At 46.8% G+C, this 27,129-nt stretch overlaps 3 protein-coding genes and 1 long non-coding RNA gene across 12 annotated transcripts in view; 3 read left to right on the top strand and 1 right to left on the bottom strand.

Moving 5' to 3' along the window:
- RUFY3 (RUN and FYVE domain containing 3) overlaps window positions 1-8,591 on the top strand; it is a 59,571-nt gene extending 50,980 nt beyond the window's left edge. For all 8 annotated transcript variants that reach the window (XM_064510427.1, XM_026103533.2, XM_064510426.1 and 5 more), the window contains 4 exons: window positions 1,555-1,634; window positions 3,018-3,045; window positions 4,142-4,216; window positions 5,977-8,591. In XM_064510427.1, the coding sequence (XP_064366497.1) occupies window positions 1,555-1,634; window positions 3,018-3,045; window positions 4,142-4,216; window positions 5,977-6,120 (327 nt within the window). In that variant the 3' untranslated portion in view covers window positions 6,121-8,591. The remainder of the gene's footprint in view (window positions 1-1,554; window positions 1,635-3,017; window positions 3,046-4,141; window positions 4,217-5,976) is intronic.
- Window positions 8,592-9,326: 735 nt separating this feature from the next.
- On the bottom strand, window positions 9,327-18,837 carry GRSF1 (G-rich RNA sequence binding factor 1). 2 transcript variants are annotated; one of them, XM_064510430.1, is made up of 10 exons: window positions 18,614-18,837; window positions 18,340-18,490; window positions 17,278-17,433; window positions 16,757-16,897; window positions 15,098-15,227; window positions 12,501-12,661; window positions 12,229-12,353; window positions 11,289-11,424; window positions 10,985-11,068; window positions 9,327-9,461 (listed from the first exon to the last, which is right to left on the bottom strand). In XM_064510430.1, the coding sequence occupies exons 1-9, from the start codon at window positions 18,776-18,778 to the stop codon at window positions 11,010-11,012; spliced, it is 1,224 nt and encodes a 407-aa protein (XP_064366500.1). In that variant the 5' UTR covers window positions 18,779-18,837; the 3' UTR covers window positions 9,327-9,461; window positions 10,985-11,009. The 2 variants fall into 2 exon arrangements, with proteins under 2 accessions (XP_064366500.1, XP_064366501.1); XM_064510431.1 differs by having other exon boundaries at window positions 18,340-18,487.
- Window positions 18,838-18,894: 57 nt separating this feature from the next.
- LOC112985135 (uncharacterized) lies at window positions 18,895-21,881 on the top strand. Its single transcript, XR_003259668.2, has 2 exons — window positions 18,895-19,450; window positions 21,055-21,881. It is a non-coding gene; the product is annotated as an uncharacterized LOC112985135 (long non-coding RNA).
- A 3,683-nt stretch (window positions 21,882-25,564) lies between these two features.
- Window positions 25,565-27,129, top strand: part of MOB1B (MOB kinase activator 1B) — a 43,160-nt gene continuing 41,595 nt past the window's right edge. The window contains exon 1 of the mRNA XM_064510432.1: window positions 25,565-25,688. Coding sequence (XP_064366502.1) covers window positions 25,675-25,688 — 14 coding nt within the window. The 5' untranslated portion in view covers window positions 25,565-25,674. The remainder of the gene's footprint in view (window positions 25,689-27,129) is intronic.

The raw sequence follows: 27,129 nt of genomic DNA, 5'->3' as shown, positions 1-27,129 counted from the left end.
TATTTTTTTCTTTTTCATCATGTTAAGGGATGTTATCCTAGAAGAGTTAAACAGTAAAAACTCCTCAGCAAGCAGTTAGCTTTTGAGGGCACCACAGATCATTTTCAGTGTTCTTTTAGTGCTGTGCATTGGTGAATTCAGGGTTTTTTAAGCATAATGCAGTGGTTTTCTCAAGAGTAAAACTGATTGTCCTCAAGTGAAACTCCCTTTTTAGAAGTAAATTTGCCTTTGAAAGTGAAAATCTGCTCTTTGGCTTTTTTGTAGAAATGAAACAGGTTCTTTTGCTGAGAATTGGCTGTAAAACAGCTATTTCTGAGAGCAAAACTCATAAACATGAGGACAGTGAAGTAATACTGGTCGTTTCAAAAATTCCCATTTGTGTTGCTGCACTTATGACTTACCTTCGCTGGGCTGCCCTGGGCTGCTTCTGTAACACTTGGCTTCGTGTTGAAAGCTGCTTGAACTGTTCAGCGCTTTTTTTTTTCTCTTTTTTAAACCAGTATCACAGATAATTTCTGTGAAGTTACTTAATGCATCCTGATTCATTTATCAAAAATGCCATGTTTATTGCAGCAGAACAGCTATGATTCAACAGAAGGTATCGGAGCCCATAGGCAGTGCAGTTGGCCAGTAAAAAACCTGGCTAGTCTGATGTTCTAAGCAAAAGTCAATGAGCTGTTTGGAAGGCAGAACAGTTGCTTTTCTTCCCTGCCTGTGTGCCAGTGTGTCACTGGGTGTGAGAAGGGCTACTTCAGGGGTTATCCTTCTTTACTCAGTAGGCCAGCACTGCTGTAAGATGGGTGCCCCTGCTAGGAACAAATGGGCCACTATGGAGAAAAATGGTTTTAGAATGGATTTCTCTTTTGCCACAGAACTTACAGGTGAGTTTTGATCCCGGGGAAGTTTGCATTCACAGAAATTTACAGGTTTGATTGAAGTTATGATCACGAGTGCAGAGCAGTACTTGCATGGGCGGGTGGTTCTGTTGGGACTTACCATGCAGGCAGGGAGGCTGTTTTTGACATAGTCATGTTACAAAGCAGTGTTATGTATATGGCTTGGGCTATGACCCAGTTCTTATCAAGGGAGCAGGGGAGGAGAATCTCTTCCTTTTTCTAGCTGAGAGGATTTGTCTCACTGATCACTTTTTAAAAAGCCTGTAAAGCCAGTTTACCTTTTCAACTTCTGCTGGAGAGGAACAAAAGAAAAAAAAAAAAGAAGAAAAGTGACCATTAAGTTCCTTCTTCTCTAGTAAAAAGAGACCATAGGATATTTTTAAGATTGCATCTCTAAAATGTGAAACCAACTTCTGTATATCCCTCAGTAGATTTGTTCACAGCAAAAGGAGGGCAAGTAGCCTGCTCCTGGGGCTGGATTGGTGTTTGTATGCTTTCACGTGTGCAGATACACCTCCATGCCAAGGAGGGCCAATGAGATTAGTATTCCCTAAATATTGTTGTAATGTGTCCCTCCACACTGTGAGCAGCATGGCAGAGATGAAACTGGAGTCTGTTCATACAGTTTGACTGACTGGTAAATGTTTCCTTTCGGCAGGATGGGAAGCTCAAAATCCAGGAAGAAAATGCTAAACAGAAACAGCTACCAAGAGAGGAAAACAGTGTCCTGCCACACAAGTAGGAAAGAAATGATACCCTATTTTCCCCTTCTCTCTTGTTCGAAATCCTGCTTGCCCTTGTCTAATTTCTTTGCTGCTGGTTGACAAGTTTGGACTAGTGAATTTTTCCTGTCTAAGAAAGATTTTCAGCTTTGTGCCTGTTGTCGAGGCCTCTTTGTTGTGTCTTTGTAGCTCTCCAAGGGAAGAAGCAGGATCTGCTGCTTGCCCTCAAGGTTTCTGGAACAGAAGAGCTCTGTGTTTTGATTTCTAAATTTGTTTCTATGTAAATTTAGGGGCTTTCCTCTTTTTTCTTCTATTTTTTCTTCTCTAATGAAGCTTCACAAATCAAACCTGGCTAGACCTTTGATAATACCGTCCAAAGAAGATGTATTTTGTTGGTGGGGTACAGGGGAAGGGTGGACAGTTGAGAGTAGGGTGGTGGAGATAATACGTAGTGGCTTCTGGACAAGAATAAAGGCTGGAGGGGAGGAAGAACTACTTAAAATAACATCTCACGAATGTGATTGTGTAAAAAAAGCAGAGTTCTGGTAGCATGTTTCTAAACTGAATTTTACAGAAAAGAATGTGTCATAAAATTGCCTTAGATTTTGAAAGCTAGGTTTAAGATGTGTTTTTAATGTGAAAAGATGTTTTAAAAATATAGAGAACAGCTCTGTCATGAGGACTTTGCTCCAAGATGGTAGGGTGCATTTGAAGTACTCTCTGAATGTCAGTGGAAAAAATGCAATGCTGTAACACGGCGTGCTGAATACCAATGTAAAGGTGATCAGCAAAGCGTTGTCTTAAAAATAGCATAAGCTCAATTCGAATCTGCTTTACTGGATATTAAAGACCTTCCAGGCCTTTCACGCTTTTTCCTTCCTGTTTCACCTTGACTGCAGAAGCATTATATGCTTCTGTCTGCAGATTTATCTGGAAGGTTTCATAACTTAATGTTATCGTTGCCTGTTCACAGAAGATCTAGGGGATAAATATGTTGCAGCAACTTGTTTAAAGCTAAGAAGTTTTTTAAATGTATGTACTGTCTAAATGTTTTCCCCATACTCTTGCTTCCTTTTTTCTGCTCTTCTGCCATCATTTCATAAGTTTTTCTCCTGTTCTTCCCATTTAACTATGAGTGCCGCATGTCTAAGCTGATAACATTTATTCTACAGCATGCCACGTAACCCTCTTTGCTTTGCTGTCTGATGAAGCTTATGAATGTTTTGTCTCTATCATGCAAGCAGAGTTGGCAGCATGGTTGTGAAGAAATAAAAACATAAATCAATATGGGTCAGATTTAAAAAATGGGCTGAGAGAGTCCTCTGATACTCCAGATGGTTTCTTAAATGTAGCGGTGGCTGGAGCGGTAACTCCAAGTGATGGTGTTCTTTTCTTGTAGGTTACAGAGCGGCTTGCAGGAAGAGCAGGTTGGTGATATGTTTCCTTGCTTTGAAATGCTGATGGGCAAGTGTATAGAGGGAGCTTATGGATTACTGCAGCTCCTTGCTTGGCCCATATACCCTCAAGTTTATCCTGTGGGTTTTGCCGTCACGAGGATTTGTCTGTAGAGGCCGTAGCAGTAATTGTCTCTGGGAGGAAGGGAGCGTTGCTTATCTCAGTAGAAAAGCTCTTAGTTGGCAGTGCTGCACCTACGTGAGTTCATTTTGCGTCCTCAGCACAACTGCTGTTTTTAAACTGATACTCATCCTTTTTATCATGCCTTTGCCCCACATCTTTTCTGGGTTTTTGCGTCTAAAAAGAACAATGGAAGCATAATAATACAGTTTAACATTTGTGAAAATGGCAGTGTTTAACCTCCTTGGTCTGCACTAGGGTTTCACTAGTCGCTGTGTAGGCAAGAGGTAAGGTTCAAACTTTACCAGAGTCCAGTCCTCCTCCCCTGGGTGCCTGGTAGACTGCCACTGACTGTGCACAGGATGCTGTGACGCTCCCGTTGTGTCCATCGGCAATTTCTGCATCTGTCAGTTCTTGTTCATGGTGAAAACAATGTTTTGTTTCTCCTCCTTGTTGCTGGGCCAGCAGCCTCTGTCTAGGCCTGAAAATGAAGCTGCGTTGTTCTTGGTTCACGGAGCTGTGCTGCGCTTCCCGCTCTGCCCCGGCGCTTGGGGGAGTGGGCTGCTCGGCCTGCTGCTCTCGAGGCGTCTGGCCCTCTTCCCGTGCCAGAGTCACGCTGCAGAGCTCATGTCTTTTACTTGATTTTGGTCACAAAATTTGACTTAATAACAGACAGGGGCAGAGAGACAGAGCAAAAGATGATAACACTGTTGTAGTCACTCTTCTGATTGTAGCACATGGTGTAGCCAGTGTAACTGTAGATGTTGCTGCAAATGCACACTGATCCTGTGGGCTGCATGATGTGCTGTGAAGGGTTAAAAACACAAGGATGTGAAATGACTGTCCCCCTGTGAGATGCGGATCAGCTGTAGAGCCCTAATAGAGGTGCCATGTAAAGGAGGCATGTAAAAGAGAGCTGAATGTCTTCTGTTTTTATCCTGGGTGTAGGACCAGCTGTCAGCACCTGGAAATGCCCAGCTTTGCCAACTCTGCCAGGAAGAAAGCAGCCGAAGCAAAAAAAAGGTGACTCTTAAGGCTTGTGTTGTCATCTCGGCCATGTGGTGAATGTACCCGTTTCCTCTGATTGTCATTTTGCAAAAGATGACAAATAGTGCAGATCTACTGGTGACTTGGGGCAAAGAAACTGCCCCTTTTCTGACACTCGCTCTACTGTTCAGGTGAACTTGCTAAACAGTGGAGACTTGAGCGTCCCCCAGCGTCTTTGGTGTTTTGCTACTCCTTCCTCTTCCAGTTTCCTCCTTGCCATTTTTAACTAGGTGGTTTTGTCTGGAGTTGATCAGAAGTGCGAACGGGAGGGTGTTAAAACCTGTTATTTCCCCACTGTAATCATCTTGGCTTTTTCTTTTGCCTTGCTCTTTTTTCACAAAAGTCACATTCATTTTACCCCTCTTTGTGGCTAAGCCCCTCTTCGTCTCCTCACTGGAGGAGTTACCGGCAGGGTGTTCAGCGGCTGTGCTGCTTTCCTCCAGACACTCTTCTCCACTGACACTGAGGAGCGGGAGCGGTTTTCACGAAAACAAAAACTCATCAGTATTTAGCTAAGGCGCTGATAAAACTGCTGTCAGTGCAGCAGGTGTTCCGGTCGCGCTGCAGCAGTTACTTTGGGGTTAACTAGAAAGCGTAGTTTGGCTGTGTTTTCCCCTAGTTTATGTGCCAAGACCTGAACCAGAAGGGTCTTGCTGGGAGCCGTGAAAACAGGCAGGCAGGAGGAGGGAGCAGTCCGTGCAGGCAGCGCCAGCAATACCAGCTCCTCTGGCACAAGGCACCCAGTACTCTGACCCTTGGACCTGGCGGATCAGTAGAGATCGGCCTGTACCTTGGCTCCAAATAGGTCCTGGGAAATTTTTTTATGTATGCGCAGAGGGGGCTGGAGGGGACTGGGAGCACGGTGAGGTTACGGATCTGAGGGCAGCAGGCCTGGGAAGCTTCCAGCCTCGCGCAGATGCGCGCTCCTGACAACTGGCAGGTGAGAGCTCGCCCTGCTCCAAGGCAGGGACTCCCAGCTCCTGCTGCGTTTGCAGTTCTGCCTGGCACCAAGGCGAGCCCAGCGATGAGGGATTTTGCCAGGGAAAACAAGGGCTCCCGAGGCAGCCCGTTGCACAGCGCCTGCGCAGACGGCCGTCCTGGCTGCGTTCAGGATCCAGCCTTCTCCTCCCAAATGCTGCGGTAGGGCGGTGTTCAGAAAACAAGGTGGCGAGGTGGTGGTTCATTGCTCCACTTAGTCACCCTCTGAACTTAAGTGCATGGGAAGTCTGCGTAGGATTTGTAGTCTTCCCTGTTCCTTTGTGTTCAGAAAACACATCAGAAAGAACTGTGGCATTTGCACCACTCTTATATCTGCTTTTGACAGACTTCCAAATGTACATGCATGTTGATATACACATCTAAAGTAAGACTTGCCATGCCAGTATGTTTATATGGCTGCAAAATATACATGTGCGTCTCTAGTGACAAAACTCTAGCTCTAAGTTGTACCTAGACTGAGTCAGTTAAAATAGGAATGGTTAAGTATTGGTAGCTTCACTACAAGTCTTCACCTACTCTTCTCTGGTGTAATAAGCTTTGCCATAGCCTGGTCCCTGAGTGCAGGAGCAAACTTAGTCTTCAGAGGGGTCAGGAGTGAAATTTTTGAGCATCTTCCTCTAGTCCAGTAGAAGATTGGATTGACTGAATGTTAAGACAAAACCAAGTTTCTCTGTGTTGTTTGTATGTGCTGTCTTGAGCATCCTCTTCAATTTTTCTGTCCTCTTCCTCCGTTTCAGAACGTCTGCAAGAACTGCGGTGGTATCTTCTGTGGAGCTTGTTCAGCCAATGAACTGCCCCTCCCGTCTAGCATTAACCCCCAGCGTGTCTGCAACCCGTGTCACAAGCAACTCATCCAGCAGTACTCGACCAGCCCCTTGTAGGATGCGCCTTGCAGACGGCGGTGACCAAAAAATTGCTGTAGCTGTTGTTCGTCTCTGAAGTGTTAAAGGGGAATTTGAGGAGAAGACACTGGCCTGTGTTCTGTGGAGGTCAGAGTGGGAGGCTGCTTTATAGTGTTTACAGTCTCTTGTGACTAAAAATGAACAGTCCGAGCCTTCCTAGTTGAAAAATCTACCTGCTCTCGGACCTCAGCTTGTGCTGGGGAGAACCGCTTCGGGAGTTGCACATAAAGCAGCCCTAGAGCGTGCCCTGGCAACTTCAGGAAGCAGCGAGACCGGGCAGCCCCAAAAAGAGTCGAGCGTGCATGTGTCTGCGTGCGCAAGTCGGCAAAGTTCTCTTCCTCAGTTGTGTTGCTTAAAGGCATGCTGCTGTTACGGTTCACTGAAAGAAAAATGGGAGCATTTTTTAATCCTCGTGTGTGACTGCACTTGAAATACCATTTCCCTTTTCCTGCCGCCTTTGACAATCTGGCTCAACTGTGCTACGTCAGTGCCAGGTCTAAGCAACCCAGATAGTATGCCAACAAACACTTGCTACCTAAAGTTGTTTAGTTCAGTCCTCTGGCTGTGGGCTTACTATGCACGTCAATATCAAAAATCAAAAAAAAAAAAAAGATAACCCAAACCCCTAAAAGTTCTTCTGTATTTTAGGGATTTGGGGTGGGTGGGTGGGTGGGTAGGGTCTTTTTTGAAGCATGCATGATGTGAGAACTGACCTGCACTGATCTGATCATCGCAGCAGTCACGGAAGTGCCTTAAGGCATCTCTGACCTTCCTATCAGAGACATTCACTGTGACTTGACGACCATAAAGTGGTGGTCAAACCAAAGGGCTGCAACTGTACTTTCTGTCTTGATGTAGTAACTGGAGGAATTTGATTTCCAAGTACTTAGATGCACAGTACTGATCACTAACTACACAGAATGCTTAGGGCCATGTCTGGGCACGTCTCTCCCTTGTGCATGTGAAAAAGTGGTTATAATATGTCTGGTATTTCACTCTATTTTGTTAGATTAAGATGAAGCTGGGATGAAGTCTGAATGCTTTACACCTACTAGAAATTCTAATCTCAAACACAGTTTAAAGAGGTTTTACAGATTATGCTACATCATTTTTTGTTGCTGTTATCTCAAGGAATTCTGTTTTACTCCAAAGAGTGGTGGCTTCCTCATAAAGTATGTAGCAGATCACAGTTTATTTGCTCTGTTTTATAATGGAAGCCTATTTCAATCTTTAAGATCATAGAATGTTTTGTAATCCATAAAAAATAATTTATTTATATATATGATGTGGCAGTTAGATTCATTTGCTGTTGTACAAATTGTATTAGGGGGCAGTGGTTTAATTCCTCAAAAGGGATTTTCTAGCCATTAGACTGGCTGGAGCGGCATTAAAAAGCTTGTCAGAGTTGAGGTGACTTCCTGTAGGTGACGCTGGAGTTGGTACCAGCAGCTAGTTTCTTCTAGTTCCCCGCTGGACTTGACATTTTCAGCCACCCGAGTTCTCTTCCTCCTCTTACTGCCCTTTAGAGAGGGAGCATTTCACAGAAGAACTTGTAATTCTTTTCCATGTTCTGCCCTCTTTTCCCCTCACGGTGGTAGTCACTGCCTGGATTTCCTTGCTGCTGTCTCTTAACGTAGACTAGAAATGGTAGAAAGTTTTAAAAGCCTGCTACTCAAGTGCAGGCAAACACTGCTTTGAAGGGGTGTGATACCATGGGTGAAGGGAGAAGATGCTGAATTTATTGGTAACAAATATTAACTTTGTGTACATATTGTACACATTTAGGGGGATTTTAAATTCCTGCATCTGAAAACCAATGTGACTTCTCTCCCAAAGAAATTCCGATCCAAGCAATTTCAGTGTTGGAAGATTAAACTGGAAACCCAGCACTTACTGTAAATAATTTTAATGCTGGTATGTGCATGCAACTTTGCAGCTTTGAAGCAACAGCTTGTTAGTGACCTGTATGCTGCTTCCAACTGTCCCGAAAGGAGCAACCGCTGCTCTGCTTGCTTGAGGTGAAGGCCGTGACTGTCTTCATTTAATAAAGCAGGACAGTTCCTCAGCAGGTCCTTTTGAGTTACATGAGATCTCTATAAACGAGCAGCCCTTCAGGGAGGTACCTGAAGATCCTTTAAAATACAGCCCTGGCTGCTGTAATAGTACTTGACATTTAGAAAGGTCAGAGTGAGACGCGTGTTTGCTGCCAACTGTCTGTGTCAGCACTTGCCTCTTTCCTGTTACAGCAGATGTCAGTGAACATCTCTATTTTCAAGTAAGTACTGGATATTACGCTTTGTGATGCCACAAATGTGCAAGGTGTGTTTGCTCAGGTACTGCTTGTGATGCTAGATTTTGGAGTCACACCTGGAATGCTTGGACTGGGGAGAGCGGAAGGCAGTTTTCTTGTGTTAATTTTGTTCCACACACAATAAAATTTCTCATCTGTATCTTGCATCCTGAGCATTCCTTTCTGCTGTGGCTGTATTCTTATCAAAGTGTTTCAAAACCCGTAACAGGTGCACAAATGCTTACGCAACATGAGAGAAGCGTGGTAAGAGGGACAAGGTATTAGCTATAAAATACAGTGCATGCTGACTTTGTGCATTAGGATCTTAAATCACTTGAGTTTAGCTTTATTGCTAATACTGTTCTTTTGTTAATGGTGTGTATACTGTGACTCAACACTTGATTTGCAATAACCTCTTTTGCTTAGAGGTACCTATCCACTTCCAAACAAGTTACTGTGAGCGGACTTTACCATTCCTTCTGACACAGAAATACATCCGTGAAGGAGCAGCAGCAGACACAGTCTCTGTAAAGGCTGCTACCTCAAGGAAGGACTCACTGTTCAGCTGAGATCCTAGTAATAGCCTCTAGCCACTGGGAGTTAGGACAGCGCAGGAAGCAACAAGACTCTGATGGCAGAAACAATGCTTTGCCACGCGGGAATAGTGTATAGGTTTGAGAACAGTCAGCCATGACTGCAGTGCCTGAATTCCTCGGAAAAGGCATTCACTCGGTAATAATTCTGCGTGAAGATCCTCTCAGGTCAGAGCTGAGCTGTTGCCCTCCAGTGCACGGCGCCTGGTGGTTCAGCTGAAGAGCAGAACTGCCTCTACTCTGCAGCGTTAGCTGTTTCGCTGTTACTTTGTCTACTTTTGAAACAGACGATTTATGCAGAGTATGTCAAGGCAATTTATTACATGCTTTTACACAAATCCAAACTAAATTATTTTATACAGTTTATCCTTGCCACTGAGCAGCGACACCTGTACTTCATCTTTATGATGATAACCACGGAATGTGTTGGCTTTGGCCTAAAAAGAAAGGAGGAGGGAGAGAAAGGAAGAAAAAAAAAAAAGCCTTTTTACTACCTCATCACAGCTTTATTATTTGCCTTTTTCTAAATATACCATTGCATTTTAATGCAAACAATTGTCTCCAATAATGAAATTGTAGAAGTTGGCAATATTAAAAGATCTCACCAAGAAAGGTAAGACTGTACAAACAGCCTGCAATAGATGAGAAATTTTCTTGTGGGGTGGAAGGGAGGAGGGTTAATTCTGTTGGGCCCGAGTCCCAGCACACAGCTTGGAAGCAGTCCCGTACGTTGCTGTAACGACTCGACGAGCGTTTTGTAGGGCTGAGGTTGCAGCTAAGTGCGCTTAAGGTAGGGGTGTGTTGAGTCTTTGCCCTGAGAGCTTATCCCGAGCCAGCGCTGCACTGCCATGTTCCCCGTGGGCAGGGGCGTATGAGCTGGCCCCCCCACCGCAGTTAGGCTGGCCCAGGGGGCTGGGAGGGTCTTTACTGTAACTGTCTCTCCCTCCCCTTTCAGAGGAGAATTCACAGAAGCTTTAGAAGTTGGCTGGGGACTTAGATAAAGGTCACAGGAGACCCTGTGCCCACTGCAAATGGGGTATATCACAGCCTTAGCTTTAGAAAACTGTTCTTTTACACCAGGAAGGGCCATCTCGTGTTTTCAGTAGGGACAGCTACCTGGTAAGTCACCCAGACTTAACAGCAGCACAAATTTCCATGCTGTGCCTGCCTTGGCCCAAGCAGAGTGTCCCTCACTCTCAGACCCACTATAGCCTGTATTTTTTCATGTAAACCTCCCTGAGAGTTATGCAGGCCATGTGCAGACAGAAAAAAAAAATTTTAAACTGTCCCACTACAGCTTTTCCCCTCTTGTGACAAGCATCTCAACCTATTTGCATTGAGAAAAGACCTTCTACCACACTTGCATGATTTAGAAAGAGTGGCTTGACTGAAAAAGTAAGAAAAAAATTGGAGTATGCTACAGCTGGTCAGACTGTTGCCCATAACTTCCCCCCCTACCTGAAAGACCAATTACTGTTAATGTATGGCTGTGGAAAACATTTAACCACTCTTTAACTTCCATGCCAGGGACTACAATAACATCAGCACCTTTCTACAAATCACAATTAGGAGAATTGTAAGAAGGGAGAAGGGAAGAGAGAAGGGGGAAAAAAAAAAAAAAAAAAAAAGACTTTGGTACATTCCAGGCTGCCTCAGCTGTGAAAGGTTAAGTTTCTGTGTAGCTCTGCAAAGTCTGGGCTAGCACAGCAGCCTTGGCCAGCTCTGGCTGTAACCTCAGACATGAGCTCCTACCCCTTAGCCACAAGAATTTATTCTTGTGAAATCTGGATTCTTAGGCCAGAGTATTTAGGCCTGATGCCTAACCGCTGGTGAGCAGCGATGATGAACTTCAGCCACTTATTTTTAATTACAGCCTTTAAGCTATTTGAAATATATGAAGTATCAGAAATACGAAGTGCAAGAAAGATGCGTGTTTCTAAAAAGAGAGGGATGCACTTACCAAATCTGCTGTCATCCCATTGTCACTAGCAATCTTGTTTGACCTTTGGATGCTCTTTCAGGAATAATTCAATGGAGCTGCACTCTGGGGAACAATTTAAGAGAGGTCAGTTTGTGTTCAGTTACTCATATCTATTACCTTCTCTCTTTTTCCAGAAAGGCAGCTTAACATTACAGAGCAACTTGGAATGCCAGATTTAAAATGATCCTGTTGGGCGGTGCGTTACCAGTAGCCAGACGGGATGTGCCCAAGCACCTGAGGGTCTAAGGCTTATCATTGTAACACAGTCTTCCTTGTCACTTACGCGCCTGCGATGCCTCCTTGGCCATTGCAGCAACTGCATCCTCGTGGCTCTCAAAATGTACATCTGCTTCTCCTGTGGCTTCTCCATAGGAGTTGTATTCTACCATGACCCTTGTGGGCTTCAGGGGAGCAAAAAACTGAAAAAGAGAAAGAGAAAAAAAAGGCGGGGGGGGGGATGCAAACATGGTGAGTTGGGTGAGCAGAGTCTTCCTGGCTGAAACAGCAGCAACAACAGACTCCAAATGCCAGGACTTCCAAGGGAATGAAAACCAGTAACTTACCCTGTTACAGAGAAACTTGATTTTCTTTTTAAACTAACAAAGCATGTGCAGCCACAGCGGTCTGAGCTCCCTGGCCCATCATGTGCTAACCACTTGAGCAGCAACACCCCCCCCCCCCTTCTCCCCGCTGGCCTGGGTGAAGCTGATGCACATGGCAGTCCGCCGTCCCACGCCTGCACAGCCTCCCGCCCGCTGTGCGGGTGAGCTCCAGGCAGTGGGTTTTTTGACAGGAGCAGAAGTCCTCACACAGCACCCAAATTCTGTACAATAACCAAAGCCACTGAATGCATGTACCTTTGTTCTGTGAATCTGTATGCTAGTAAAAGCAAGCAGATTTGATATTAAAAAGATTGTGAAATTTATTTTATGTGTGGTCAGTTATTCAGAAATCTCTTTATAAATGGATGCTCAGTTGAGAGTAAGGGATAGTCAAGATGCCCAGCAAGCTTCTAGCCATTCTTATTTACAGACAGAAGCCCTAGAGAACCTGTCAGCTACTGTGCCCATGGGGGTCAGAGCAACCCTGGGGAGCCTGTACCCCCTTCAGCATCCCTCAGCCACATGATGCCAGCTAAGGTTTCCACATACAGTCAACCTGAAGCTAGGCAGCACTGACGACTAATACAGCTAGAGATAAATTACAAATTTTAAGCTACTCACATTTATTATGTCTTGGACACTAGCTTGGGTAGGAAAACCCCTCACGTGGACAAAATGCTGCGACAACGAGGTATTCCCAGGTTCTGAAACATGCCCGGACCTTTCTGTTGCTTCTCTGTACGGTTCTGTAAAATTGAGCAAAAGCACCATTAGCACTTGCAATCATCACATCCCTCACGTGAAAGCTGTAGAAACGCAGGGTCATACCCGTGCAGACAGCGAGAATAACGTGAAGGTGCCTCAAAGAACACATGCAACAGGGAAGGACTCACTGTTCTCTCTTTCGGCACTGGAGCCTCCCATGTCACTCAATCCTCTTTCTTCAAAAACCGATTCGTATTCTTTACCCACTCTCGGGTAAGTCAACATCTGTTTCTGATGCATCATGTGCCTTTGCATTTGATGCTTTCTACTTATATATACTTCTATGTATCTAGAATTAAAAAGAAAAGATTACGTGGCATATGTGCACCCTCCACAAAGCACTCCAGATTTTAAGACAGTATCATTACTTCAGGACGTATTCCTATCTCAGCTCCAGTTACCTACTAGTTGTGAGAGTTGCGGCATGTCGTTACCATTTTGAGTTAACTGGCAAGTAACAGTTTTGAAGAATTAATTAAGTCATTCAGTTAGATTTATGAAAGCCTTTTTAAAACAACACACTGTCAGACTGATAACCAATTTTGCCTAGACAAGATCTTTAGTTGACAGCCTTTTAGAAAGCTCTCGTAGAAGCAGTATCAATCATTACAAACCAAGGTTATGTTTTGCTGCAGAAATACAGGTTTACTTGCTGTGAAAAATGTTTTCTATTCCTTGCAGTAGCATGCATCCTTTCCAATCAGCCCTGTACATCAGTGAAACTATCTGTTTTCCCCTTGATGCACCCCTGCAAACTGCGCTGACAACACCTGCAATTTCTACAATCCCCAAATTAAATAAAAACAAGCCAACCCCAAAACAAGATTAATGAAACAGGCATATACAGATGTTGTGAAGGGTCATACTAAATTCCTCAGTGGATCCAATAAGATTTTACATACGTCTATGAAATCAATGGCATAAAATGTAATTGTATGGGAAATTAAAGATACAGATACAATACACCAACATGAAATGCAACACAAAGGGAATCTAGCAAGACCCCTCTTACATTGGGAAGAAGGGGAAAAAAATATTACCAGGTTTAGGCAGAGCATAAAATGATGACACCTTGCCTCTTTCTCTACCCAAGAAGCCCTTACGCAGAACCTCCTATGCCAATCTTTCAGAGCCCTGGAAACAGCACCCAGCTGGTCCTTCCATAAATGTAGCAGTAGCTCATTTCCACAGCACAGGAGGAATAATGTGATGGAGAACATGATGAGAGCATGGACACCCAATTAAGGAGACCTCCCTCCCTCCCTAACAGGAGCAGCTATAGCAAGGCGAGGAACTTGAGACACACTCGGTACAGCTTGACAGAGCTTCCAGCCCAATATCCATGAGCCCACACTCCATACTGTGCACAACTGATGGCCATTTCTGGATACAATTAATAACCCAGAAAGAACAAGAGAAAATTGATAGTAGTTTTACAGCCTACTCCGTTTCTTGGCTAATCATCCAGTAACAGAGATGCATAAACCCACGTCAGTGAGTCTGCTCAATCCTGCTCCAATATGATAAAGAAAAGGTGAGTGATAGATTGGGAGATCAATTAATCCCCACTGGTGGTTCGGGAGGTGTGTCAGGTAATTCAATTATTGGGCACACCTCCAGAGGGGTGGTTTCCTTTTAAAACGGGGGAGAGAAAAACAGGAAAGAAAGTAATAAAGGAAGAGAACTGGGTACCAGTAGCCTATAAAAGAAGTATGGTTAGGAGATGTATTCTGCAACCTGACATTCAGGAAGAGAAGTAAGCTATCAAAAAGAAATTAAAACCCAAAGAGGGTAAAACCAAACCTTATATTGTGAGCATAGCTCAGAATTCTAGGGAGAAGGCGCATGTGTTTCTACTTGAGAAAAGAGAGGACCTTGGGAGAAAAGAGGGTGGTGTAGGGGCTCTATGTTCTGTAGCAAAGCAAGTAAGTGTGGGTCAAGGCCAGCCCAGACAGGTGGTGGAGTCGCCGAGGAGGTTGGCTGCTGTGTGGTGCTGAGCAGCAGCCAGCTGCAGAAATGGACTCGAGCCAGAGACGTCTGGTAAGTGGCACTCCGCGTGACGTACGCTCCTGATGGAGATGCTGGCTGCGACAGGTGCTGGACTGAAGGAAAAAATGAGGGTTGCCTGAGTGCTGGAAAGCATCTGGTGACACTGTGAAACCCCAGAGGTGAGGGCTGGGCAGTGGCAAATGCTCGCAATGGGTGTCTATCTTCCTAACTTCTCCTGGCTCTGACCACTGCCAAACTGCTCATGCAGGGGTCAGATTCTTTTCAGGTGTATTTCAAAAGAACAGAGAGTATTTTTGATGGGTATGAAAGCCCCCTCACAAGCTGTATGTGCCAAAGGCTGCTCTGCAGCACAGAGAAGCCCATCAAATAAGGTTTCACTTTTTGTCTTCCCTGTGCTGTCAAGATTCTTGAAGAAATAGCCCTACAAATAGTAAAACTCATTTTAGAATATTTAAGAGGGCATTATTGAAAAGAAATGCTTTAAGGCACAGAGTAACAGTCTGATATGATCTTGTGAGACTGCCATGGTTTCCAAGAGAATCTGAATCCAAAGCCAGAGCTCTACATAAGTCTTTAGCTATGGTATACCAGCATTATTATTCAAGTTATGGTAAGTGGCAAGCTCTAAGTTACACCTGGTAAGTGGCAAGCTCTAAGTTACACCACATGCTTCACACCAGTTGCTATCCTCTGTTAATCAGAGCAAAGCACCTACCTATTCCCAATGTATTCCCTGTGCCTTAGTAGGGCTTTAGCTGCCATTTCTGGAGCCGCAAACTGCACGTAAGCTTCTCCTGTTCTTCTGTCTCCCCGGTTAACGAAAGCTATGTCAGTTATTCTCAAACCTGTATGGCAGGGGGAGGAGGAAAAAGGCATTTACATTGTCAGAGAAACTTGTGCCATAGCTCAAAAAGACATCCCTTCCTGTCCCCTTCTGTTTTAAGAGAGAAGCCAACCCAGCAGTTACCTAGTTCTGAAACAACTGCTCATGCTGGCCCAAATACAGTGCGCGGTTTTTTTTCCCCCTAATTTTTTTTAATTCTATTATACTGTATTTTTACGAGTTAGTTTTCATGGAAGCCTCAAAGGCAATAATGAATCCACGTGAGGCTTCAAACAAGAACAACAAATGAATGGAAGTTCTAGAGAACAAGCAAGTCCAAGGCACAAATACACCTGAGCTAGAACTCTTTGTTCTGGTCACTTTTTTTTTATTCTCCTCTTAAAACCTAGGCCAAATTCAGTTAACGTGTCGTTCCCCCCGGCAGTATCTTCCTGGAGAGCTTGTAGTCCAGTAAGTCACTACATCAGACACAATACAGAGTAAGATCTGTGAGTTCTAACTTAATCAAACCTTATAGCAGCAGACTGGGCTGGGCCTCTACACTTATTTTGCGGAGATTTTTTTTTTTTTTGAAGCCTAGGTGTTTGGGTTTTCTTTAATGTTACCTTCCGCAATGGTCTCCAAGTTTCCAAAGAACTGGAAACAGCTGCTCCAAAACGTATGAGCTGCCCTAGTCATTTCACTGGGATAGCTCTGCTACTAGTCATTTAGATGCCTTAGTTAACTGTTGGTGATCAATGTAAACATTTACCACCAGTGGCCTTCACTTACTGGCATGATGTCTGCTATTAAGAGCTTTAGTTTTGGAGGACTCGATGTGTGCATGCACAACTGGAGTGGGGAGATGGGAAAGAATTGGTTTCGGTTCAGTCTACAGCCTCATCTTTACCTAAGAAAACATTAAAAAATTCTGCAAGTCCCAGAAAAGCTTCTTCCTAATGAACCCATGTGGGAGCTGCCTGGCCTGCTCCACCACTGAGGCTGGAGGACACACACTGTCCATTGCTTGCTCAGCTGAGAAACTAAGCAGTAATCAGCCAAGAATATTCAATCATGAAAAACACATAGCCGCTATACAATAGTTTTAACAGTGGCATATGTGACCTAACTGTTATGACTATACTTTTACCAGCATCCATGTTGTGCTCACTTGTGCTTTGACTGTAATACAACCATTTCCCCCCCTTAAGTTAGCCAGATTGGGCACTGGTAGCAATCAAAGTGCGGAGAAATTGATCTAGAGTCACCCCTTTCCTTATTTCCCCCGCCCAAAGACTGCTGCAAGTACTGAACCTAGGTTAGACCTCCAGAAATACTCACAGGTAGTATTATAACCTCGCAGCTGAAAGCTTTAGATGCATTTGCTTGCAATGGAATAATGACTTTCTGCACTGTTAAAGGTGCTTACGGCTTCTTACGGTAGACTGGAGTGCTTTTGCAGATCTCATTTAGAGTAATGACAGCCTAGCTAAACTGAACTTAGAGCAGGAAATAAATTCTAACTAAAGAGCAAAAGCTAGTCCGCGTTACCTGCAAAGAAATCTGAAATATCATCTTCAGTGGAGCTGAACGGAAGGCCTCTGAGTACTACGACGCCATCATTAATGGCCTGTGACTCATCCCGCAGACTCTGCAGTAAGCCTTCCACATCTTTATCGTGTACTTCAAACACTGCAAGGAACACAGGCACACAACATGTTTTCCTTCATGGCAGGCAGGAGGTGGCACGCTGCAGGAGCCGCCTTCCTAAGCAATGTTTTTTCCCCCCAACCTTCATCCTGTTTCCCCCCATTAGAGCACTCTGTGACACCCCAGGGGTACCCCTCGCTGCACGAGACACCTCCCCTTTCCCTCCCTGCCCAGCCTAGCGAAGTCTGACTTAGTGGTGCCTCCATTGTCACTTTTGCTGCTTTCTTCCATTCCCTTCACATCCTGCATCGCTCTCTACTGTCCCACACACATCACCTTTACTACTCATTCTGTTTTCAAGTAGTTCTTACTGACTTGAGCATGCTTTTCTTCCAGTTTACGTTCTGCCCTTTCAAACGTACCTTTCACGTAGCGCGGGCCCATGTATCTCAAGTGCTTTTCCAAGGCTCTCTGGACATCTGCTTTTGATTCCAGCTCAATCAAGGCATCTCCCCTGCGTCTCCCATCCCTGTTTAAGAGGAAGTGTATGCCGTTCTCACCGTTTCGAATTCTACAGCCTAGAAGTTAGGGAAGAGGTGATACACAGAAACATATGCAATTGCATCAAACGTGGGGATTTTTTTGATCCTAGATCAAACCGAATATTCTGTATAGAGCCACTTCTCTCAGCAGTGCAAAATACTGTCCTGAAACAAAGGCTAGGAAACTCCCATTTCTAACCTTAAAGCTAACACAAAACATTCTTCATGGAGAAGAAACGGACTTGGCATCGGTTAGCTTCCACAACTGTATAATTGGAGAATATATCCTCATGCTGCTGGTGAACTTCTTGTTTCTGAAAGCAATTCTTTGTTTCAAAGCCATTTCTTTAAATCGAAAATAAATGCTACGGGATCTCTCAGTCACTTCTACTCTGCCTGCTGGAAGTTCTTTCCTCTTGGAGTTCCAATTGACTTAATTTAGCACGGCAGGTTATCAAACCATTTAAAAATCTGATCTGACCAACTCTTCTACTGTGGTGGGATGCATGATAATATCGCAGAATGGTGGGATCAGCCCTGCCAAGGTATGCAGTGGGCTATTCATTAACGTCAGAAAACAGCACTGATATTTTAATGGGGAAGTAAACACCACTCTTCCAGTCTGTTTAAAAGGGGTGGGAGGAGGCCAACCATAAGGGCATTCAAGCTGACAACCTGGACTTACGGCCACGTGCCTTTACAGTTGAAATGCTGATTATGGGGAAGACTTGCTCAAATAAATAAACGCTCTAGAGAAAAGTTAGCTTCTATAATCACTTCCATACTGGAAGATGACTACATGTATCACAGGCATAAACGAGGTGCAGTTTTGCAACAGCATTAAGTATCCATCTTTTGTAAGGATCTGCACGAATTCTTCCTGCTAAGTAAGGATTAACCACCACGCCGGGCCACCGCGCTACACAGACTTAGCCCCCGTACTGTCGAAGAAGGTCAGCACGTCTTCCTCGGTGCACGAGAAGGGGAAGCCCTGCGCCCGCACGAGGAAGACCGAGTCTTCATTTTCTGCCTTCGGCGGCAGCGGCTCCTGCTCCGCCAGGTGACCTTCCTGAGGGGGAGAGCCGGCAACCTGCTACCGAAACCAAAAACACGGTTAAGAGGGACGAGGCGGGGGCTGTGCGGCGCTTCGCGCGGCCCCTGTCCCGCCGCCGCCGCCGCCATGTTGCGACCCCGGCGCGGCGCGGCCCGGCCGTACCTGGCTGCAGCGGCGGGCGGCGGCGGGCGGCGCGGGCGGGCGCGGCCCGAGGGCGACGGCGAGCAGGCGGCAGGGCGGCGGCGGCGGGCGCAGCCAGGGCGGCAGCGGCGGGCGGCGGCCCAGCAGCAGCGCGGCCAGGCCGCGGCGGGCGACGGCGGCGGCCATGGGCGGCGGTGGCGGCTCCGCCTCCCCTTCCCGGCGGGCGCCGCTGGCGGCGGGCGGAGCGCGGCGGCCCCGGCCGCGGGGGGGGAGCCGAGCTGGGCTGGCCCGGGGGTCAGGGGGGCTGTGTGCGGTGGGAGGGAGCAGGAGTGCGGGGTGAGGGGGGCTGGGGCCGGCCCTCCCTGGGGGCAGAAGGGCTTGGGGGGGCTGCAAGAGGGTCGGGGGGGGGGCTGGCAGCGGGGGCCATGCTGCGGGCGAGTGGCCGCCTCTGCCAAGCCGGGCCCAGTCGTGGCGGTCTGGTCCACCCCACAGCGGCCTGGTCCACCCCACGGTGGACCCTTCTTGCCCTATGTGAAGCCCAGGGCCGCCTCCCAGGGAGGGCGGCTGCTCGGGCCCCATCCCGTTCCCGCACGCTTTGTCATCGGCCCAGGCCAGAGCAGCAGCCCCGGGGCTCGAGGGACCGCGTCTCCCTGTCCCCCTCCGCGTGTGTCGCAGCTACTCACTCTCGTTTCCTAGGCCGCGTTTCTTGTCCTCCGTGGAGAGCCCTGGCGCTGTGAAGGGAGGAGGAGGAACGATGCCCCAAATTTGGGGTGATGGCAGCAGGAGAAGCGAAGGACTGTCTCCCAACAGTAAGAGGCATGCAGCCTGTCCTGTGGAGGAGAGAGAGTTTCAGGCGCTGTAAGAAATGAGTTAAAAATGAAATCCTTGTTAACTGGCATTGTATTAAACAGAGATGTATGATTCAGGGAGTCATGACAAGTTCTCACTGGCTTAGGCACATTCAGTAGTTGTATCACCATGAACATTTTTACATTTTTTTAATCAAAGACACAGAAAAGGAAGGAAAACCTAGCGTGTTTGCAATGTGAACTGTTAAGTAAGACTGCAATTTGACAAGACTCTTTATATTCCTTCCCTGTAGACTAGATTTTCAGGGAGAGCTGATTTTCTTCCCCTCACTCATGTCCCAGCCTGACAGTCTTGTACCTTGGAGCAGTACTGCCTTAACCTGCTTGCAATAAACATAAAACCTTCAGATGGTCTGGAAACACCATTCTGCTGTTACTGCTACATCTGCGTGAGAAGGATATGGGGAAAACCAGCAAGCATCAGCTTCTGTCTTGGGTGCTGACTCTGTGCTTGCCGTCTCCTTGCTAAGCTGACGCAGGCCCGGCTTGCTGAGCTCCTACTGCTGTGAGGCTGGGACAGGTACTGCCATTAGCTGGCCTTTCTGGTTGTAAGCTCATGGTCTGAGAAGGCAACAGCATGCTGAAGGGGGAAGCAAAAATTTACGATGAAGGAAAAAGAGCAAGAAGAGGTAAGATAAGCCAGAAAAGCAGTGCAGGAAGCCGAAGGTGACTGCGGAGTTCGGTGGCTCAGATCCAGGGTATCTAGGCAGATATCTGAGCAGACCATCTTTCAGGATGAGGATCTTCCTGGCACTGTGGATCCTGGCCTTTGAGATGGAGACAGCCACGACAGTGAAGACTGTCCTATTCTGCTCCTATTGTTCCAGTCTTGAGATCACCAGATTAGGGTGACAGTGGTGTGCCATTACAGGGTATCAGTCAAAACATGTCTTGAGGATTTCAACAGAAGGAATTCTCTGCCATTTTCCTCTACAAGTCTTTCAGCTTGTAGTGCTGCCAACCCATTAATTTATCAGATGTCTCGAATGTTTCTTAGGTAAACAATCTATTTAAAGTCATCTTGTTACTGCTTTTGCTTTTATAAGCAATTTCATATAACAAATTTTTATACAACAGACTATTACCTTGCTAGTTAAAACATCATCTCTTGACAACATTATCTCTCAATTTCTTTTGACTTTTCAAAATAAATCGCTATAAGCATTTTCAAAGGAATGTTGAACTCGGTGCTAAAGGTACATATATCAAGTGGTACATGTTCAAGGTTTTCATAGTTGAAATGTCAAGTTTCTCTTGCAAGTACATTTTCTAGGTGCAAAAAATTAAGATAGTTATAGTAATTCCTGTTAAACACTCTGATGTAGATTAGCTTTCATACTATAAGAGTATTCACTGAATAACGCAATCACTGAATCTTACTGACCATGGGAGTGTTATGTGCATTCTCTTTTCATGCAGATTAATTGTTCTTGAAGGTTTCTGAACCAGGCAGGGTGCAAGGAGGATTCTCTTAAACATAGACACACATCTTCCACCCAGTTTGCCTTTAATATGTCTGTTTCCCAAGTACTGTGAGAAATATTGCATTGCTGTTTGTCTCGTGGCTTCTCAGTGTGTGCACATTACCTTTAGAGGGCACCATTTTGTTGGGCATCTGTCGACATCGAAGTTTTCCAGGAATCTCTGGGCTTCCTCGGCAAGTGTGGGAGGAGCAAAGCATCTGCAGGGGATCAGAAGAAACTTCATCACAGGACAATAGAATTTGCATGTATTTATTTTTCAGAGCTGGTGTTTAATGAACTCTGCCTATGAGGGGAAATGTGTTACACTAAGTGAAAATACAAGAACCCTAGAAAGTCCCCTGCGCACCGCTGTTAACCAAGAAGTTAACTTGGACGATGCCTTTTTCAATACCCACTGTTAAACAGGCCACTGTTAAAAATAATTTGTATCAGCTTGTCTTTTGTTTAAGCAGATAAAAAAGAAAACCCTCTTCCAACCTGATACTAAAAAAAGGCTTAATTTCTGTTGGGGTACCTTGTTTATAACTGTGCAATCTATTGTCAAGCAAAATAGAGACTTTACATTCTGTCATGGTATATTGTAAAATTATTCATTTAGCTTTAAGTTACTTAAGGGGGAGGGCTTCCATCGCTTTCTGTGAGAGTGGACCCTGTTATACAACTGTTCATCTGCAACCCTCTCAGCATTCAGCAGGAGATAACACGCTTAGTCTGAGTGAGCCTCCAACTCCAGGAAACAGAAAAAAAAATTGCATGGAGAAGTTAAAGTAGAATGAAACCCCTGCTGAGGGTGTCCATGTCACAAACACTGTGGCGATTTCTGTAGCATGTCTTCCAATTAATTTATTTCTGAGATGTGTATTATTAATGTGTAAGAACACTGCTGCAGGAATGACACGTATCTGAGTACCAAAACAGTGTTGAAGGCAACAGTAAGCCATGTCTGTTCATCTTTCTACAATCCAGCAATAACAAAGCTGATGGGCTCTAATATCCCAGCTTCAGCATTAAGGTGATACTCAGGACCACCATATAATACCTTGGATTTTCTGTAATTTTTGCATGCCTTGCATTTTTGTTCAGAAGAATTACTCTCCAGGTACGTACTATAGATTTTATCTGATATTTATACTTAAATGTTACACTACTATTACATCATTAGTCCTCCAGGGATTCTTTGTCGGCAAATCAAATCCCTTACCTTACCACACAAGTATCCAGTAAAAGAACTGATGCGTACTGTAAGTTTTATGTACAATGTGGGGAGAATGTTTATACAGCTTAGTATTTACATACTATAGTATTCATATTTCTAAACAAAGTTTTATTTCCCTTTTTATATATCTGAATACGTAATCAGTATTTTGATCTTAATTTCTGAACTTTTTTCAGCTTGAATCTTCTGTGTTTACTGAGCTGCGTTACAATCTTTGTTGCAAAAGCTGGAAACTTCCACTCAGAAGCAAAGCATTTTGTCAACTTTCAGCTTTAGGGCCCTTTCAAAGTAATTCTTTATGCTATATGGGTATAATGGATAAACCAAAATGACAGTTGTGAGGCCTTTAGTACATCTAATATGCCTTTACTAGCACAACTGAGCAGTTCTGCTCTTACGTAATACTGCAGCGTGCTGCCAGTCCCTCATATCCCCAGTGTCTCAAGTAAGCATTTCATGTGACCCTTAGCCATCGTGGATAGAGCAATAGTAATGTGAGGCATAAAATATACACGTTATGTAATCATTTCTCCTGACAGCAACCCAGGCAAACTATTTCCTACTGACTACTGACTGCTACAGTAACAGACATTTAATTTTAACTTGCCACTAAAATAAAACATTCTGTGGGTAGAAGGAAGCGTATGGGTGGGAACAGAGAACGGAGGTTATTCATGTCCAAACATGAATACACCAAAAAGATTAGTAATATTTTTGGAACTTGATTTATGTGGCCAACTTAGTCTGACAGCCTGTAAATGCAGGGTGTTAAAAAGCACACCAAGACCCATTTCATGTCTGCCTTTACTAATACGGCCAAGGAGAAAATTGCAAACATCATGAAATATGCATTTTAATTATGCCTTCACTGCCCAGTAAAACACTTGATTTTAAAAGTGCCTTAAAAACACTAGTATAATTTTTGTTTACTTAGAATCACACTGACCTGACATTATGACTTACTCTGGAGGACAGAACCAGAATACAGAAAATGCAGTTTCAGCATTTAAAAGCATGAGAAAAGCAGAGGCCTTCACTGTTGTATTGTCAGGTATTATACTTGTGAGAAACCCCAGACTTGCCATACAGAAACTTAACTCTGTGTGGAATCCTAGCATGTTCCAACATACTAAATTTGCCAGGTAACAAACTTGAAAGTGACTGGGTTTTCCTGTGGCATACCTGGCACAGTCTCAGTCTTGTGAGGTTACATGCATGTGCAGCCCTCTTAGCACAGCAGGGAACATCAGGAACACGGTGTGCCATCTGCCCTTTTTCCTCTCCTAAATCCAGCTGGATTTTACTGACCCAAACAGAGGCAGATTTTCACATGAAATTACACCCTTGGATCGTAACTTCTGCTATGAAGTGGCCCTTGGAGGTAGCTAAGTAGAGTGTTTTGATCCTTGTTTGATATGAATATAATGCTTTATTTTAGAGCCTTCTGGATGCTGCTGTCTATCTTTGTTTCCCCTCGAACATCTGAGACAAAAAAATTACGACCATCATTCCTGATTTGGAAGTGCAAGGTAAGAATTCCCAGAGCATAGCCCCCAGAAACCAAAAATACAGCCTGCAGCTGTCGCCTAGTGTTTAAAGAGTTGTTGGACATCTTTTGAAATGTGCTGTGCACCCTCAGTTTCAACTTAAGGGAATGTCCCAGCAAGATGCAGTTGCACGTACTCTGAAAACTTCTTATGCTGAAATTGTGCTATTATGTATATGAAATTTCCACACATGAGAGGACACAGTTTTTAACCTACACTCCTCGAATGGTGAGGAAGTTCAGGGCAGAGGTCAGGTAGAGGCAATGTTGAAAACTTGCCAAGGGTTTGAAGGCAGGGCTTGATTGATTTAACTTCAGTAGCTCGCAAGTGGCCCTATCTTTATTTAGAGGTGTGTCTTTTCCTTAACTGCCTGCCAACTTTGTTAAAGAGTGCTTGCAAATCAAACATTTATACTTCTGAAATACTGAAAGTACTGAAAGTCATTTTTAGGTATTTATTTAAAAAGAAAATAGGACTAACTACATGAAGAGGGCAGAAATGCAGGAGATAAGATACCTCTATTCTTTTTGTGCTTGTGTTGGTTATCTGTGGATTAGGTAGCTAAACCCCTCTGTGGTGCACCTACAAAGTGAGGGCAGTGTCATTTATTGACCTCATAAGGCAACTTGGAAGGGGTAATGGGTTTTGAATCCCTTGCATGAAACGCTAAAGCAGTGTGAACCGTTCTGCTTCTGTATCCTGCAGATTCGCTCCACTGGATGTCAGGGAAGCAGTTTGAGGTAGAGGAGGAATGTGGTAGTCCACACTATTGCTCAGGCATTTTTCACGGCTGTCCTGTGACGCTTAGTAAGTAGCCACGGGGCTCTTTTCACACTGTGCCCAGCAGTGGCTGTCACAGCCAGGAACATATCTCCACACCAAATCGGGGGGGGGGGGCTGCCCTGCCAAGGGCTTGCACTGAGGCTTCGCAGGGGCAGAAACAGCATCATTTCTGTGGTGTACCTAAGTCAGCATACAGTAACAGGCCACACAAACAGGCACCTGAGGCACTGGGACCCCTTGCTTTTGAGAAGCCCCGTGACAGGCTATGAGGCAGGGGAAGACGGTGAAAGGATCTTGCTGCCAGGAGCGCCCAAGGCTGTTGCACTCGTTCATGTTATATTAGTGCCCATGAAGCATCCCTGGGTGACAGCTGGGACACTGTGGCCCAGAGTGGTGCTACAGTTTACCCAAGGACAGAGGCTGGCCAGGGGCTGCGTCCTGCTCTACCTTCAGTGCCCTGCTTGTGGCCCCGACTCCCTTTGCGAGTGCTGGGGGGGGGGAGGGCACCTGAGGGGCTGTGGGCTGTGGCTGCGGGGTGCAGAGGTGGGTGTCTGGGGGGCGGGGAATTTGGGGAACCATGGAGGGCATGCGAGGGGGATGTTTAAGGGGAGAGGAGGATACGTTTGAAAAAGTGCAGGGTGTCGAGGGAGAGAGGAGGCTTTGGGGGAAGGGAAGGTATCCGAGGGAGAGGGGGGTGTTGAAGGGGCCTCTGGGGGGAGAGGGAGGTGTCTGGGAGGACGCTGGGGGAGAGGGGGGTGTTTGGGGGCAGAAGGGGCTGTCTGCAAGCCAGAGGGGCCTTTGTGGGGAGAGGAGGGTATGTTCGAGGGGAGCGCAGGGGCGTCCGAGGGGCAGATGGGGGAAGTCTGGGGAGAGAAGGGGGGTGTCTGAGGGGAAAACAGGGGTGACACGGGGAGAGGGACGTCTGGCGGGAAAAGGGGGGTGGGAGGAGAAGGGGATATCTGGGCGGGGGGGAGACAGACCTGAGCGGGGAGAGCTGTGCCGCCGGCCGAGGCCCTGCGAGGAGGCTTGCCGGGGGCGATGGCGGCGGGAGGCGGCGGCGGCGGGCCGTGTCCCCGCCCCGCGGCGCTCTCCCGGCACACGCCCGCCCTGCGCCGCCGCTGCCATTGGGAGCCGCGCCGAGCCGAGCCGAGGCAGCCGCCGGTCCCGCTCCGCCGCCATCGCCATGAGCTTCTTGTTGTGAGTAGCCGCCGAGGGGCCGCGGCGGCGGGAGGGGAGGCGGCCCCGCTTCTCCCCCGCCCTCGCCTCCCTTCCTCTTCCTCTGCCCCGTCCCGTCCGGCCGAGGGACGCGGCCGCGCACCGGCGGCCCTTTCCTGGCCGGCCCCGGCGGCGGGGCAGCGCCCTGCGCGCTCCCTTTGTGTCCCGGCCCCGCCGCGCGGGCGGCCGTTAACGGCCGTTGCCCCGCGCGCCCGCCCCCAACGGCCGCTGCCCCGCGCGCCGCCCGGGCCGCGAGGGCGTTTGGAGGACGCGGCCGTTGCCGGGAGCGGCCGTTTGGGCTCCGTTTGCGCGAGGAGCGCGGCGGCGGCCGGGCGCCAGCCCGTGTCACCGGGCCGGGCCGGGCCGGGGCGGGTGGGGGGGAGGCCTTGCCGGCGGCGCGCCCGAATCGCGGTGTCGCCACAGGGCCCCTCGGGGAGGGGAGACCTCTCCGAAGCGCGCTTCGGGGCAGAAGCACTGGTTTGCTGGAGTCTTTTTTTTGTTGTTGTTTTTAAATCATAGCGAACACCGCGCGGGCCGCAAACGCTGCCCATCGCGCTGTGGTCCGCGGGAGAGAGGGGGAAGAGGGACGGCGTTAGAAGTTGAATTCGCGGTCGGGGCAGTGCGTGGCGGCCGGCGAGAGGGCGGCTGTGTTTACCGCGGCCGACAGAGCTCCCGCAGGCATTAGCGGCGATTTAGGTGTGTGCAAAGCCTTAGGTTTTGCTCCTCTGCTTCGTAGGCAACAACTGAATGAACTTTGGTTCCTCCCCTTGGGAACGAGGACGAGGTGCTTATGACAATTAACGCAAACCGGTTCAGTGACCTATTAATTAGCGAAGATGTGCTCTAGGGAAAGAAGGGAGATGCAAGCTGCTGGAGAAGGCACTCTTGCAGAGTGCCGCTCCATTAAGGCCTTTGCCCTGCTGGGCGGGCTGGTGCGTTTGGAGATAAGCGTGTGCAGTTCGTGGGAGACTCTGCCTATCCGACAGTTGTTAAAGGCTTATATTGATAATCACCAGATGTGTGCGTAGCCTGCTTTTAGCAGACATACTTTATCTTGGGAACCGGAGTGTTCTGGTAAGTTGTGTATTCATGGAGACCAGCACTTGCTCCGCTGTAGTTGTCTCCATTGCGTTTGTCCTGTAACTCGGCCGTACCGAACCGGCATGCCTGTGACTGCACTGGTCCTGTCTTACCCCAGGAGAGACTGGAAAGGCACCTCTCAGCTGGGGGGTCGAGGGAGGCAGATACAAAATGATTGTTGGTGGACTCAGGCGCTGTGCTCCTAATGAGGAGCCCAGCTGTCCCCCTCCTTCGTAATTCTCAGCTGCTGCAACGGAGAAGGGGGACAGGATTTTTAATACCGTGGTGCCCTGGGAGTCTGGTTTGCAAATTAGGGAGCCTCGCGGTCCGTGGCATTTGGCTA

The sequence above is a fragment of the Dromaius novaehollandiae genome, chromosome 4 (assembly GCF_036370855.1).
Source record: "Dromaius novaehollandiae isolate bDroNov1 chromosome 4, bDroNov1.hap1, whole genome shotgun sequence".
NCBI lineage: Eukaryota > Metazoa > Chordata > Aves > Casuariiformes > Dromaiidae > Dromaius > Dromaius novaehollandiae.
The sequence above is the reverse complement of the archived record's forward strand: the minus strand, read 5'-3'. Positions and strand labels throughout refer to the sequence as shown.